The sequence below is a fragment of the Anopheles arabiensis genome, chromosome 3 (assembly GCF_016920715.1).
Source record: "Anopheles arabiensis isolate DONGOLA chromosome 3, AaraD3, whole genome shotgun sequence".
Lineage (NCBI taxonomy): Eukaryota > Metazoa > Arthropoda > Insecta > Diptera > Culicidae > Anopheles > Anopheles arabiensis.
The window spans coordinates 47,915,354-47,931,279 of NC_053518.1; the positions used below are offsets into that span (position 1 = coordinate 47,915,354).

General features: G+C 40.9%; 1 protein-coding gene across 6 annotated transcripts in view; it reads left to right on the forward strand.

Moving 5' to 3' along the window:
• The window catches only part of LOC120900598 (fibroblast growth factor receptor), a 42,712-nt gene that overhangs the window by 15,881 nt on the left and 10,905 nt on the right, over window positions 1-15,926 (forward strand). For 5 of the 6 annotated variants that reach the window (XR_005739222.1, XR_005739221.1, XM_040307823.1 and 2 more), the window contains 7 exons: window positions 6,043-6,208; window positions 6,347-6,501; window positions 6,587-6,744; window positions 6,824-6,891; window positions 7,852-8,014; window positions 8,194-8,299; window positions 8,476-8,581. Coding sequence is in view for 4 of the 6 variants with exons in the window: in XM_040307823.1 (XP_040163757.1) it covers window positions 6,043-6,208; window positions 6,347-6,501; window positions 6,587-6,744; window positions 6,824-6,891; window positions 7,852-8,014; window positions 8,194-8,299; window positions 8,476-8,581 (922 nt within the window). In the remaining 2 variants the exon portion in view is untranslated. The remainder of the gene's footprint in view (window positions 1-6,042; window positions 6,209-6,346; window positions 6,502-6,586; window positions 6,745-6,823; window positions 6,892-7,851; window positions 8,015-8,193; window positions 8,300-8,475; window positions 8,582-15,926) is intronic. The other variant, XM_040307825.1, reaches the window with a different exon arrangement.

The window sequence follows — 15,926 nt, forward strand, 5'->3', positions numbered from 1 at the left end:
TCAAATTTGAATGTCACTTTTTGACAGAACGGTTGAAACCTTTGCTCAAACAGGCTTTCTGGAGGCTTGACGAATACACAAAACACTCTTAAAATCTTCATTCAGAAACAGATGCGATAAAAATCAACCTTCTAAATTCATACAGCCCACCTTGTATATTTATACCCACTTAGATCTCTTTTTCTTTTTTTCTTTTTTTTTTTTGGCACAACAACCGCTGCCGGTCAGGCCTGCCTGTACCCACTAGTGAAGTGGGCTTGGTTTTCAGTGACTTTTTGTTACCGTAGCAGGATAGTCAGTCCTACGTATGGGGGCACGGTCTATTCGGGAGCATGTTGTTAAGTCGTTCGAGTTGACGACTGTACCACCAGACCGGCCCGTTCGATAGCTGTTCGAAAACTGCGATATAATGCAAACAGCTGACAGGCTGAAATTTCAGCCTACGACCTTAAAACGAAAAGGGACCCATTTTCAAATTTCGCTCAAATTCATCGACGAGACGCATGATAGATTCCGGACATTCTTTTTTGATCGGAGAGATGGCAAAAATAGAGTTCACATGAGATTTCACTATTAGATATTTGTTCTCATATCTGGTGCATCGTAAATCCCAGGCAACGCTGTAATTCGCCGTGGTAACATCTATCACTTCAATCTCGCGCTTTGCATCTTATGTTAGACATGAAATCAAATACGTAAGCTTATCCACTTCATTTAGCTCCGGCGCCGCATCTACCAGGGTTTTGAAATCATCACGTTTGATTTCCGGTAGCTTCACTCGCGATGTTTGTTTCGATACGTTACAAGGTAACACTTCTTTCACTGTAGCTGCTGCGATTCGCTGCTTTGCGTTCCGCATTAATTTATACAACTTCGTCTCGAAGCGTGCATAAATTTCTTCCTCTTCTTCGATTGTGTCCGACACTTCTAAAATTTTCATATGCACTTTCTCGAATTCCAAAAAAAAAAATGTTGAAAAATTTACAGACAGGTTACAAAATTTTGACAAAAGCTCAAAAAAGTGACAAAAGCTCACATTTTGAAAAATTTGTCAGCATTTTGTCACTTCCATGGCCTTTCGCTTTAACATGTCACTTTTTCTCGTTCCAAAACCTTTGAACGGTTTAGAGAGATCCATCTTAGGCCTGGGTATATGAACATGTTTTGGCAACATTTGTTCAATGGCAATATTTCTGGATGTTCTTTTTTATTCCAAAAAATGTGCTCTTATTCACTCACAAAAACATTTTAAAATTAAGTTAAAATTATTTCTTATCCGTTTTGGTATGCAAACATGTCCAAAAATGTAAATGCAACCAAAACAAACATGAAACAAATTGATTTGTTTCTCTTGCAACAAAAATGTTCCCACAACATGAGTTTGACAGTTAGTCCATACGATTTTGGCAACAAATGTTCCCGCAACATTTTAATAGACCCGGGCTTTAGACGTCGACGGCAGTTGTTCACCAGGTGTGTAACGTTTTGCTTGGTCGCCCACTAGATCGGCAACTTTTACCGGCGAACGTTCCACTGGCATTGTTCTAATTGATCATCAACATCACTTTCGTTAGCATTAGGTTTCGAATCGAACTAAGCAAAACTGCTGGTGGAATTCGTTTCGAGTAACTAAATGTTCGAATTCGGTTAGAAGGACCAAGCAATGATTTGAATTTAAACTTAAAAACTTAGACTTGGGGTTTTTCTGCTGTGACAATTTTGGATTATTTGTGACCGACCGCGTCGAGTTCTGAAGTTGGACTAATTTCGTTTTGGGTACGCTCGTGATTCGAAACCTATCTGGTTTGTGGCTGAAAGATGAAAATTCCAGGAAGGGCCAATCGGCCACCAAAAACGCGCAAGTGCCTTAGCACAGACAATTGTCTATTGTTTCAATCTTCATCCCACTTGCGAGCAGGCTTCACATTGTCTCATTACTAAACAAAAGAAATTCAGAGTTATGAGTACCGTTCTCGCTACGCTCAGACCATATGGACGCCCCTAGTTCCTAGCATCGTAATATTTTGCTTCAACAATCTGAATATAGCTTATCGTAAACCAAAAGAAACGAAATTCAATTCCCAAACTATTTAGACTATAAAATATATTGCATTAATAGGTTAAATGCATTTCCTCGTTATTCCCCGCTTTGTTCACGGTCAAAAAATATGGTATGCGGGAATAGCCTTTCGGGTTTAGGTAGGGTAGCACTAACACGACACTATCTGCTAGTGGAGCCTTTTCTACTTTGGCGACAACACAGCCGTTGGCGGTCCAAGCCTGTACCTGTACCACTAATGGCCTGGGCTTTCAGTGACTTATTCATTACCCGTAGCAGGATAGTCAGTCATACGTATGAGTCCACGGTTCTTTCGGGGCTTGAACCTATGACGGACATGTTATTAAGTCGTACGAGTTGACGCCTGTTGAGAGTGCTATAGATATAATAGCTAAAAGTATGTGCCAATAAAAACTACTTGCCCTTGCAAGCCTGGTAACTCATAATAAACATGAGGAAGAACAGCGGAAATTATAAGGTTCTTCTTCTTCTTTGGCTCAACAACCGATGTCGGTCATGGCCTGCCTGTACCCACTTGTGGGCTTGGCTTTCAGTGACTAATTGATTCCCCCCCCATAGCAGGATAGTCAGTCCTACGTATGGCGGCGCGGTCTATTTGGGGATTGAACCCATGACGGGCATGTTTTTAAGTCGTACGAGTTGACGACTGTACTACGAGACCGGCTCCTCATAATCATAACGGACGCTTGCCGCTCTTCATTCCAGCAAAAAAATATTCGCGCGCTCGCATAAAAACAAATAAAAAAGGTCGTTTGAGACTAGTAGCCCGAGGAAGAAAAACATCCATATTTGTAACACTTAACGGGCTTGTACGGAATCTAAATAACTGCTGAACAGCAAATATTTTTATTGTGGTTAAGTTCAACTAACACTAAAACTAATATTTTATATTTAAAAAAATCACAAGCTGCTGTCGTCTACTCAGACTCTTTCGACACACACGTATAAAACATCGTAGAGCCCGAGAGCACTGTATGTGCAAAACACACATGAAAACAGCCTGGCTTGTCCAAAATACGTAGCGAGAAGTTCGCAACCTTGTTCTTCTCTCTACGTATTTTGAACAGGCAGCGCGTTCGCGATCTTCAGCTAGTTTGATCTTCTATGGATTTGGATTTTGGACCATTAGGCCGCCCATAGGCAAGCTACCATGTTCTTCTCGCTATATATTTTTGATAGGCAGTGCGCTCGCGAGCTAGGTTGTAGAGCCGCTGATAAACAACTGGTTTTTAAAAGCAAGGTATATTTCGACATACACAAAATGGATTCATAATGGTTACAATAAATATCACTTAGTTAAAATTTTATTGCTGCTTTCGCTGCAGGAAACCAGTTACTTCATTCAAGATTATCAGAAGTTTTGCTATAGAAAATAATGTAGTAATTTCAATTGCCTCTCACTAGTAGAACGGCCTCTGCCTCTTTTATTCAGTAGAACGGCTTTGCCGTATTGCTAAACTCTCTGGGCGCTGGCATTTTGCATTAGCTTTCTGCGGAGAAAACAGTACAAGATAAGAGACCGATGAGAGCGGTTCATTGGCTTAAGTAATTACGATCGTTCACTCTCTTTCTGATCCTCACGTACGAGCCGCTTCTGCAATATGCGCTCTCTCTTTCTTCCCGCTGCAATACGCTCTGCTGAGAGCTGATGAGAGACCAATCACAGAGAAGGAGAGTGAACAAAGCTGTCCCAAGCGACAAAATCGACATGCTTTCTCGCTCTCTCAGGTTTACTGATCTATTGGGTAGAATGAGAAAGCATGTCGATTTTGTTACTTGGGTGTGATTCCAAAGCGAGCCACCCACCGCCCGGAGTGTTCATTCACAGATTGACATCTTGTTCTTTCTTCCTGCCTCATTATTGCTATTGTCATTAGTGATTGTATTGCTACTTATGCCTATCGTAGTGTTAATAATAATTAACGTTAGATTCGATCTGTTGGTGTTATCTACCGTGATTCCCGACAGAGCGCGGTACAAATGCGTAGTGTGGGAAGCATCCGATACCGATCGAGTCGAATATTCCCGATCGCTCAAAGGCTCCCGAACATCGTGGCTAAGACAATGACCGAAGGCCACTCTTTCGCGGTAGCCCGAGTCAAGCGATTGATTTTTAGCGTCGCAATAAAAGAATTCTATAAGTCTGCTTAAGAAAACGCTTGTTACTTAATACCTAATACTACTACGGGCGAAAGAAAGAGTGCTGTTGCAATAGTTTGCAACACGTAGATATAAAAAATGTGAAGTTTTGTGTATTGATTTTGTCTGAACATTAACTCTCAACTCTATTTTTCGGGAACAAACAGCATTATTTGAGCAATATCTCATTAAGGATATCACCTATATATCCTGTCAAATTCAAGGTATGGTTAGCGCGAGCGGACGAAATACCAGTAAGCAAAAGAGCTAATTCGCTCAAATCGTCGCAAATAATCGTTTTGTCCATGTCCAGCTCATACCAGGCATTTGTTTTTTCTTTACTTTAAACTGCTGAGTACTCTTGGTTCGTATTGTAGCATTATTAGTATTTACATTTACTTGTATTTGGCGTACCTATACCTCATACGCAGAGATGTCGGTCTGTACAGGCTTTCCAGACTTAATTATTTCATTCTCGTTTGTTTATAACTTTATTTTACATTTTATAAGGGTTTAGCAGCTCAGATCGATTTTCTTTGATTAAGGATACATATATTCGTGATTTTCATTTATTGTCCCGACTAATCTCCATAGTCTAAAGGCATATGGTTTTTTACGAGATTGGTTGACCATCTTCATTAAAAATCATACAATATTTAAAAACTGTATTAACCTAATCAAGATTTTTTGGGTGAATCTATGAATTTGTTGTTGAATATAGTTTTTACACTCATATTCATATTCACATTTTATTAGTCCCTCTTCTGGTTACACAAAAACTTAAATAATACTTATTACCTATGTTCCTTACCTAGCAAAAATTAAGGCAGCACGGGATTATGGAAGGTTCTTAGGCGGGATCGGAAAGAGGATAAGGGAAGGTTGAAAACAAATTTAGAGGATACACAGTTGAATTGACGAATTGCACGAAACAGGGGGTCAGTACGGCCCACTGCTGCTCGGCGGGGTTGGGTCAGTAGAGGAGGACGATTATGAAGAACACGGTTAGGGGCCTAAAAAGGGAAAGATGAAAGGAGGGCTCATTTGGCATTTGGTAACATATACTGTCGATATGTAAATTAATATTGGTGTGTGATTTATTATGTGCAAGTCTACAATTCGATGCCATTTATGTTGGACGTTTATTAATATTTTAAGTCATTTATTTTGACATCCTATAAGCTTTATATCTTGTCAAGAAAACCACCTCAGGGTTTGCATCATTATTGTGTAGGTTGCATTTGCATTATCATTTACCGTATTTTCTTAGTCCAATGTTTAGTTGCTCTTGATTGTTTTGAAGATGAATGAATTGATGAATTGATGAATTGAAGATAAATGTTAAAAGACAGAAGTATTAATCCATTCAGTGATTTTTTTTCTCGTGTAGTTGTTTTGTTCTCCGTTTTGCTCCATTTGTCGCGTGATGGGGGTGTATGTGGATAAATAAAACAATAGCAATGAAGTATTTTCTACTTCTTATTTCCGAGTTATCGTTCTATATTATTGCTTATATAGTCTTTGGGAACAGTAATTGCAAAATCGTACAATGCTTGGCCCATATACCACTGCATGAGTATTTGGAAACCCGAAATCGTTCCAGTTACGCCTCCCGTTGGATCACTATTCAGGAGGCAATTTTCTATACAATTGCCTGATAACACGTTATACTTCCGCTGCCCCTGTCGTAATATAATAATTGTTTGCAGTTGAACATTATTTAAAGCGCTTTGAGAAATCCTGTACAATCTGATTACTAACAACCAATGTTTAATAACACATCTACTAAAGCCGCATTATATACTGCACTCATTATTTTCCAGAATGCCCGAGCACGTGGTGATGCTGACTATTTGGAAGTTCCCCATTCCTGCCTCCGGATTGGGCGCGAGATAGGAAAAGGAGCGTTTGGACGCGTTTTCATGGCTAGCGCTGTTAAATTACCTGGTTTTAGTGGGCCAAAAATAGTTGCAATTAAACAGCTGAAAAGTAAGTTTATTCAAACTGCTGTTAATAGTGCATTGATACTAAGAACAGGCTGCCAACAGAACGGATTTGACAAGTTAATACAGTTCATTCGGATCACTGTCATTTGATATTTTTCCAATATCCCAATTCCCGTTGTAGAATGCTCATCCAGCGATGAGTTTGACGAATTTCTTGATGAAATCACCATGATGAAAAAGGTCGGAAAACATCCGAATATCGTTGCGCTGCTCGGTTGCTGTACCATCAAAGAGCCGCTTACAATGATAATGGAATACGTTGGCTGCGGCGATCTGGTACAGTACACGCCCGTGTTATTTGCTCGCTAATCGCTTTGTAACATGCAGTCTTTACTTCACCTCTTCCCACTACCTATCACAGCTGGAATATTTACGGAAAATACGAGCGAAACACTTAGCAAAAGTTCATCAGCTGGACATAGGAGCACAGTTGGAGAATGCCAACTCGGGACTAAACACTGCACCGGGGAACAATATATTTGGCCCGATGGTGAAATACTTAGATCTATTGCACACATCGTAAGTTAATAGGAGCGACAAAGGGAAGGAGAAATTTACTACAATATACCAATGGATCAACATGTTTTCTTTACAACAGCAGCTCCAACTCAGACGCATCCTACATTACGCAAACCGATACAACTACACGCCCTTCGGTGACGGAGAGTAAGTATGCGTATATTTTAGTACGCCACACAACATTGCTATCGGAAACGTTGTCATTTGATTAACATTCTTACCACATTTCCCACGCCTCACATTACATCTGCCTTATCCTTTAATGGGTTTGGTTATCTCTGACTAATTGGTTTACCCAAAGAAAGGAAAACTGAACCCAACGGATGCGGGCGGCTGTATGCATGACAGGAATTTTATTACAGAGGTTTATTTTATGGCACATAATTACTAAAAATTTAAATAACATTATTTCGGTAAATATCATTATTTGATTTACGATACTTTGCGTTGTTCTAGCAGCCAGATAGTTGTGGAAAGTAAGAAAAAAAACTTACAAATTGAAGTTTGCAGAAAAACTAATTTTGGCTATTTAATATACAGTGATATCAGCCTCAAAAATAAAAATAAATGTTAGGATATTAAATGGAAAATAATAAAAATCCACATTGAACTGTTGTGCCACAGCTAGTAACAAACTTCACACGGCGTACATAAATGGTTGCAGTAAAATTCAAACAAAAAAAGCACATTGCTTCACTTCGACTTGATACTCGAGCGATTGTAATCCAGGTAAAATGCAACTAGATTAAAATACTCGAACGACCACACTTTAGGAAGAGTAAATTTACATTGAATTGCCTGTATAAAAATAGTTAATCTTTTTCTGGGTAAAAAGAGAGTCCCACTTTTTGTTCTTTGTTTTCCTGTCGTTCCAATCGACTGGATTTTTATTAGAAGGCTTCATCCAATTAGCTAGATCTCAACTCTCAACAGCTTACCTGATAACGCCAGAAATGTCTTTCACTAGAATGTTCACACCACTCCAAATGGCATGTTTCAGACAGAAAAAAACGAACATACAATTTAAACGCTAACTCGGTTACTAAACATTATTCCGAGATCGAGTGAGTTAATGTCAACCGAATTTTTGTTTCACGAACTTTATAGCTACCTACACCGCGCTGAGCGGGACCATGGGCGATGAGGATAACAATTCCACCATCGGTAGCTGCTCGCTCGAGTATGTACTTGACCATAAAGAGTTGCATAACTTTGCGAAACAAATTGCCTTCGGTATGGAGCATTTGGAGGGACTTCATATCACTCACCGGTAAGTGGGAGTAAAATATCAGGAATAAAAAAGCGAAACTCACAAGAAAAATGATAATACAATACAAAATTCATCCTAAATTCATTTTTCTATATGAGTATATCTCGTACCTGTTAACCCATTATCATCCCTTCTTTTCTCACCCGGCCTTTTTGCTCTCCATCCTGTGTACTTTCCAGTGATCTCGCGGCACGAAACATTCTGATCGACGAGCGGAAAACGCTAAAGATATCGGATTTCGGTTTATCCCGCACCGGGATTTATGTCAACACCAGAAACAAAAAGGTATTGTTGTTTTGTGGTACTTTGATCTGATTCATCGGCGAATTCAATCCAAAGTGCCAACCACCGATCGGCAATTGTTAACCGATTCTCACTTTCGCATCTGTCAACGTTTGACGCACCTACACGGTGATTGTGTTGAATCCGGGTGATAATATCGTTCCCCTTTTTCACACCAGGTTCCATTACGCTGGCTGTCTATCGAGGCGATGCGTGATAATCTATACTCCAACAAGAGTGACGTTTGGGCGTTTGGAATCGTGCTCTGGGAAATAGGCACTCTAGGTAAGTATTCGTTAAGATATGTCCCTATATGTCGCGGTTCGACTCCTTCCATGGCAATCCCACCACGCTCGGCCCACCTACCATCAGCGGTGTCTGCTTCTCGGACTTGAACCACTCTGCTCTCGACGTAAAAACGCCCAATGCCTTTTCATATTTCGGCTCCTTAACGGAGAGATCGATTCCCCGGCATTACTAGCCAGCATCAATTTGTTCGCTCCCTGTCGGATTCTTAGATCCAATTTCCATCTCCGTGTACCGCGTACCCGCAACAACCATAGCCAGGGACACCCTATTATACGTATGTCCCTCGAGTTCAATGAAGTGTTAGATTTGTTCGATTTTAGTATGTCTACTTCCACGTTCAAGGAGAAATTGCGTCTACGTCACATGTAATGTTTGCTTATAACTAGATGTTTATTTATATGCTCCTTAATTTAATTATAAGGTTGCCGATTAGACACGATGGTCCGTCGGTTTATATATGAAATATATGAAATAAATATGTCTGGATAGCATGTACAATAAATCGAATATTTATTACAATTTAATGCCAGAAATAGGTTTCGCTATCACAAGCTTCTGTTCATCTCAATTCGCTATATCTGTATAAAATGTCATCAACACTAGAAACAGTTTCAATCAACAAAAATCAGTGATGCAATCACTATTATCAAACACACAAATTACAAACTGAAGTTCGAGGAAAATCGAATTTCAACTATTTCAATTACAGTGAAATCAACCTTTTAGATTGATCGCCGAAGAGATAATTGATTTGTTTGATGTGCAATCCTTTCGTAATCCTGTCAATCATTTCGTAATATCAACACGTTATAACGCTTATCATTTTAATTAGCGAATGCACATTGTGTGGCTCTCATACCAGATCCTTTATAAAGATAAACGAGAGAAAAATGCACTCAAAGGTTTTGAAGATATAAAAGAAGAGCAATTTTAGAGAATCAAAGTAAAAGAAAGTAGACGAATATCAATACTGGATATTCCATGTAAAAAAGATCATGTCCGTCTCAAAATGTTTTGCACCATTACTAATAGTTTTGTGAATCATTCACACGGTTTTTGTTGGCATTGCACCAATAAAAATTAATAATAATGATCAAATTAACTTAAGCATTTCTCCAAAATTCGCCCAACAAATTGTGGGAACGATAAATAATAATGATAAATAATTTTCCTACAATGAATTGTGGGAACGATAAAAACAACGGAACAAAACAAAACAGAAAGATGATGTGAAACATAACAAACTGAACATACCAGTATATCACACGGGCAGCTGAAATTGGTTTAAATTTCAGGAAACGGAAGCTAGATCCGTTTTACAAAACTGAATCAACCTCCTCGGGGCTACATAGATCGGGAGCAGCTAAAGATTCGAGTGACGGAAAATGGATCACAATTTCACGCTTTAGTCGAGTGTATTTTAGTTTTATCCTACATTTGATATTATTCATGGATTTTATGATTATGACTATGGTTTATGTAGTATATAAAACATCAACCAAGTTCACTTTAGACAATAAAGGTGAAATTTAAAAAAAAAAAACACGATGCTTCTGTTCCGTTTCGAGCCCTACGGACTTCGGAGTGAACCGACGGTCCAGTTACCGCCTCTAGGGATAGGCGTGGCGCTCAATGTGTTAAGTAAATAATGTTGAAACAACACTAAACCAGCTTTAAGAAAATCGCCAGGATAATACACCACCTGCTGAATGAATGAATAAAAAAGATCGATTTTTGCTTCTTCATTACAGTGTAACAATGTGAGAATTTCAATATTTTTACGAAATTTTCATTCAATCCTTCGATTTAACGTGATCCTGAAACTAGAGAACATGTAAACAAAAGAATTGTGGTTTCGATACTATCGAGACAAAAAAAACTAGTATTAATTTAGGCAATCAAATCTTAAAATTTTTACGGCTCAAAACACAGTTTACTTCTATGAACCGATTAAAATATCTACATTCCTTGTATTTTTTCTATTCTTTTAACAAAACAATCGCACGGTCTAGCTACTCGTAGAAGACTGCTTGGCACTCAATTATTAGATTTACCTAAATTATGTTTGCAATAATTATAATATTGTCTGTTTGCTATGAGACGTTTGGTTTTGTGAATCGGGACATGACAGACGTTTATGACGTTAGGATGACAGGTTTTGTTTTGACAGAAGGAGTTTTGGGGCACATGTCCAGATAGGGAAACAGAGGAAGAATTAAGAAACACAACGTAGGATCTGAATAAAGGAATTCCAAACTAAGCATTGGTGCCGTAGTGACCAAGATTGTGAAAATTGTGGAAAATGACGGATTTCAGTTCGGACGAAGAAGCTTTCCTTGGGTTTAAAGATTCATCTGTTAATGAAACGATGTTGCCGGCCTGCCAACCACAGCAACCTATGTCAAGCAAGATGGCGGACAAGTACGATAAGCAAGCGCAGCTAGCCCGTAAAAGTAATGAACAAACGAAAATAGCTGGCAAGAAAGCGCAAAGAGACGCCATCTTGCGTTGCATCGAACGGATCGACAATTTTGCAGAGCGAGCAAACGGCATAACGCAGGAGCAAGCAACGACTCGACTCAATCGATTGGAAAAATGCTGGATGGAATTTGAGGCAATTGCCAACGAGTTGCGACTCTTGGATGATGCATGCCATTCTGATGAAAATGAGCAGTTATATGACGCCGTAGATGAAAATTGTATGCAAATTGCGGATCTCATCAGATTGAAGATTATTAAGCCCCCACCAGTAGAAGCTCCAGCAGTGCGAGTGAAAGAGTCGGCAAGTCAAATGCAAGATAGTATGGGTGAATCAAGCTGCCTTATCAAATTACCAAACTTGTCGCTTCCAGTTTTTTCAGGAAAATACGACGAATGGCTACCTTTCCGCGATATGTTTGAGGCAAACATTCACACTAATACAACTCTAGCGCCTGTGCACAAAATAGCTTATTTGAAGCAATCGTTAAAAGGAGAAGCTGCTAGCCTAATTAATTCTTTTCCATCGACAGGAGCAAGCTATATGCCAGCCTGGAACGCTCTTGTTGAACGATTTTCGAATGAGTATGTACTAAAAAAGCGTTACGTTAATTCTTTATTGCAGTATCCCGCTTTGAAATCCTCCAGCCAGAAGGAAATTCACTCATTAGTGGACACGTTTGAGCGAAATATAAAGCTTCTGAAACAGTTAGGAGAGAGTACTGATGAATGGGGTATGCTTATTATCCAAATTATGCTATCAAAGCTGGATGAAAAAACACACCATGATTGGGAGAAATATGTAGAAAATTCAAAAAAACACAGTTTGGATGATTTAGTGAAATTTCTTCATGTTCAGTCTCGAGTTCTAGATGCTGTTACAGAGGATCGTGTTCAAACCGGCAAATTAAGAAAGACAGTAGAACGACAATTGGCAATGAACGTAACATCTCAGATTCAGATTTGCGTAAAATGTGGAGAGCAACACCTACTTCATACATGCAATCTATTTAACAACATGTCAATTGATGACAAATATCAATTTGTAAGCGAAAAACGGCTTTGCCGTAACTGTCTACGCCCGGGGCACGTCTCTATGGCATGCAAGATGAGATTTCGATGTTCCGAATGTCATAAAAAAACACCATACTCTTCTGCATAGAGAACAGCTAAATGGATCGCTATCGGAACAAATGAACGAGTTGAACGTGAACGAATCGAGTAGCACCACCTCGTCAGTAAATGCAGTTGTAACCGCATCGCAAAATCATATATTTTTATCTACTGCGATTATTTTTGTTAAAAATTCTTCAGGAAAGCAGAAACAAGCAAGAGCGTTGATCGATAGCGGTGCACAAGTAAATATTATATCAGAAGCTCTATGTCGCAGTTTGCATCTGAACGGAAAAGGTCGCAGCCAAGAGCTAGTAGGCGTAGGCAAATGCCCGGTATTCACAGCTAAAACCGTTGAAGCGGAAATAGCATCAAGGAACTTCGCCTACAAACGTCGAATGAATTTTTCGGTGCTACCAATGATTACTGGCTACCATCCGGAACGTATCGACACGTCACTATTTAATCGTGATTTTCAATTGGCTGATCCCGAGGCTGGCAATGGCGGTCAAATTGATATTTTGCTGGGCTCAGAATATTACCATGAATTTTTGCAGACAAAGGGCCATGGTACAGTCAAGGTTAGGAAGCCTGTCGGAAACATGCCAGCGTTTATTGATTCTGTCTTTGGGTGGTTAGCGACCGGTAAAGTAAAGGGTGAAGCTGATGATAATAAGAGCATTGTTCTGTCCCGTGATCGTTAGCAAATTTGCCCTACGTTGTGATATTTTTTTTTTTTTATTTGCCGTACACGGTGGAATTTATATTGTTCGTACAGTTCACGTGTGTCTTTATTCCGTATCGATTCGCGACTGATCGCTGAGCGCCGCGCACCCAGCTCAAGCAGCGTGTGCAAAAACACGCACACACTCACGCAAAAAATTCTCGTTCCTCTACACTTCACCTCACCAGTACATCCTACCGTATGCGGTACCAAACATACCGGCCCCCTTGAACAACTAAGTTTTCAAAATTCTCGTGAACATTCTAACAATCATACCTTAGACGAAGGTCTCTTCATTACCCCAGAGGCAGTTTTTAAGGTAACAACACGCACAATCCCATCCTGCCCAGGGTGTACTTCCACGATCCGAGCCAAGGACCAACGAGCGGGTGGGAGATGTTCATCCTTGATAATGACGATGTCTCCGATAGAGATTTGTTGTTCTGGTGGATTACGTCGCTGTTGCTGAGCAAGCTCATGAAGATACTCTGTACGCCAGCGCTGCCAGAAATGTTGAGCGTACTTCTGCAACCGCTGATACTGGTCGAGTCGATTGGTCGGGACATCCCGTATGTCAGTTTCTGGAGGTGGACGCATCATTCCCTTGATGAGAAAATGACTCGGTGTTAAAGCTGACAAATCGTTAGGGTCATTCGAAAGCGGCGTCAACGGACGAGAATTCATGCAGCCTTCGATTTTGATCAGCACTGTTGCCAGATCCTCATAAGATAGTAGCGAGACACCTAACTGCCTGACCAAAAGCTTCTTGGCCACCTTCACGGCGGCTTCCCAAAGCCCACCGAAGTTTGGTGCACGAGGTGGAATAAGGTGCCATTCAATTCCTTCTTCTGCTAGATAGTTATTGATTTGACGGTTTTGAGCTTCGTCATGCAGCATCTGGTAGACTTGATGAAGAGCGTTCTTTGCGCCGACGAAATTTGTACCATTATCCGAATAGATATGGTTCGGCTTGTTTCGTCGGAAGATGAAACGGTCTAACGCCTTCAGGAACCCTGATGTACTTAGGTCACCCACAAGCTCCAAATGGACTGCTTTGGTGCTCATGCATACAAAAATGCATAGGTACGCCTTTTGAGGAGCTGCTTTGCGATGAACAGGCTTCAGCATTATCGGCCCACAGTAATCCACACCTGTACAGACAAATGCTTCGTTTGCAGTGACTCGAGAAAGCGGTAGCTGTCCCATCGGTTGCTGAATTGGAACAGGATTGGCTCGGTTGCAGCGATAACATGCTCGGATGGTAGATCGAACCGCTCTCCTGCCATTCAATGGCCAAAACTCCTCGCGAATGGCTGAAAGTGTTGATGTGATGCCACCATGCATCACCTTCTCATGTTGCTGCCTCAACAGCAATTGGGTAAATGGATGATACCCAGGAATGACGATCGGATGCTTCACACAGAATGGCAAATCGGCATGTCCAAGTCTGCCACCAACACGCATGACACCATCCTTGTCAATGAATGGATGGAGTAGCTTGAGTGGGGATCCACCAGCAAGCTTTTGTTTCTTACGCAGTTGTCGTAGTTCATCGGGAAATACTTGTCGCTGTACCATCTTTACTAAAACGATTTTAGCATTTTGAATCTCATCCACAGAGAGATTGCTCGTTTCGCGTTGTTCTTTACCACGCGCAATGTGGCAAAATCGCATGCAATATGCAGTTACATGAACCAACGTTCTGAATGAGGAGTATCGTAGGAGCAATGGGTCGGGCTCGACTACTTGGGCAGTTAACACAACGTTACCCTTTCTTTCCAGCTCATCATCAGTGAAGTGCTGTTGTCCATACGATTTGCTGGGCCAGCACGAGCTATCGTTCATCAGCCAATCTGGTCCATGCATCCACATGTTGCTTTCCAAAAGCAATTCCGCAGAAACACCTCTGGATAGCATGTCGGCAGGGTTCTCGATCCCTGGCACATGATGCCAAATGCATCCATTGGTAGCAGCTTGTATCTCTCCTACTCGGTTTGCGATGAAAGTTTTCCACGTTCTAGGTGGTGCTGCAAGCCATTGCAGCGTGATGGTTGAATCGGACCACATATGTGTTTCGTTTACTGCCATGTCAATGGCTGATATTAGTTTCTGCTGTAATCTGGCAGCTAGCAAGGCTGCGCATAGTTCCAGTCTAGGGATGGTAAGTGGTTTGAGAGGAGCCACTCTCGATTTAGAAGCTAGCAGCGTGACTTGGGTTGTGCCGTTGATGCTTTGCGATCTCAGGTAGGCACACGCACCATAAGCTGCTTCTGATGCGTCTGCAAAACAATGCAGCTCTACATAGTTATAGTTGGGTGTCAAAGCAAATCTCGGGATCTTGAAATGAGCTAGCATGGGGAGTTGTTCGCAAAACACTTCCCATTTGTCACACAACTGCGCGGCAATTCGTCATCCCAACCGAGTTTGTTTGCCCAAAGTTCCTGTAAGAGGATTTTTGCTTGCACGATGATAGGCGATAGCAAGCCAAGCGGATCGTACAGCTGGGCAATCGTAGATAGCACTGTACGTTTCGTGTAGGGTCGTACATCAGGGATAGCAATCGTGAAGCGGAATACATCGTTTGGTGGTTCCCAACACATGCCAAGCGTCTTGACATTTGCGGCTGCTTCGAATTCATGGGATGCTGTTGTTCCAAGCAGATCAGGTGTCAACCCATCAAGCACACTCAACTCGTTTGAGCACCATTTTCGGAACCTGAAACCTCCCTTACACATGAGACTGGTCAGTTCGTCACGAAGTTGAATTGCTTGCTCAATGCTTTCTGCGCCGGAGATCAGATCGTCCACGTACAAGTTCTTCTTTACGGCTTCAGTTGCCAAAGGATAAGGAGCGCCTTCATTTTCAGCTAGTTTAAGTAGTGTACGTGTTGCTAGGAATGACGATGCAGCCAGACCATACGTCACCGTTGCCAACTCAAAAGTTTGTACAACTTCTGTTTCCTGAAAGCGCCAAAAAATACGTTGTAAACGTCGGTCATCGGGATGC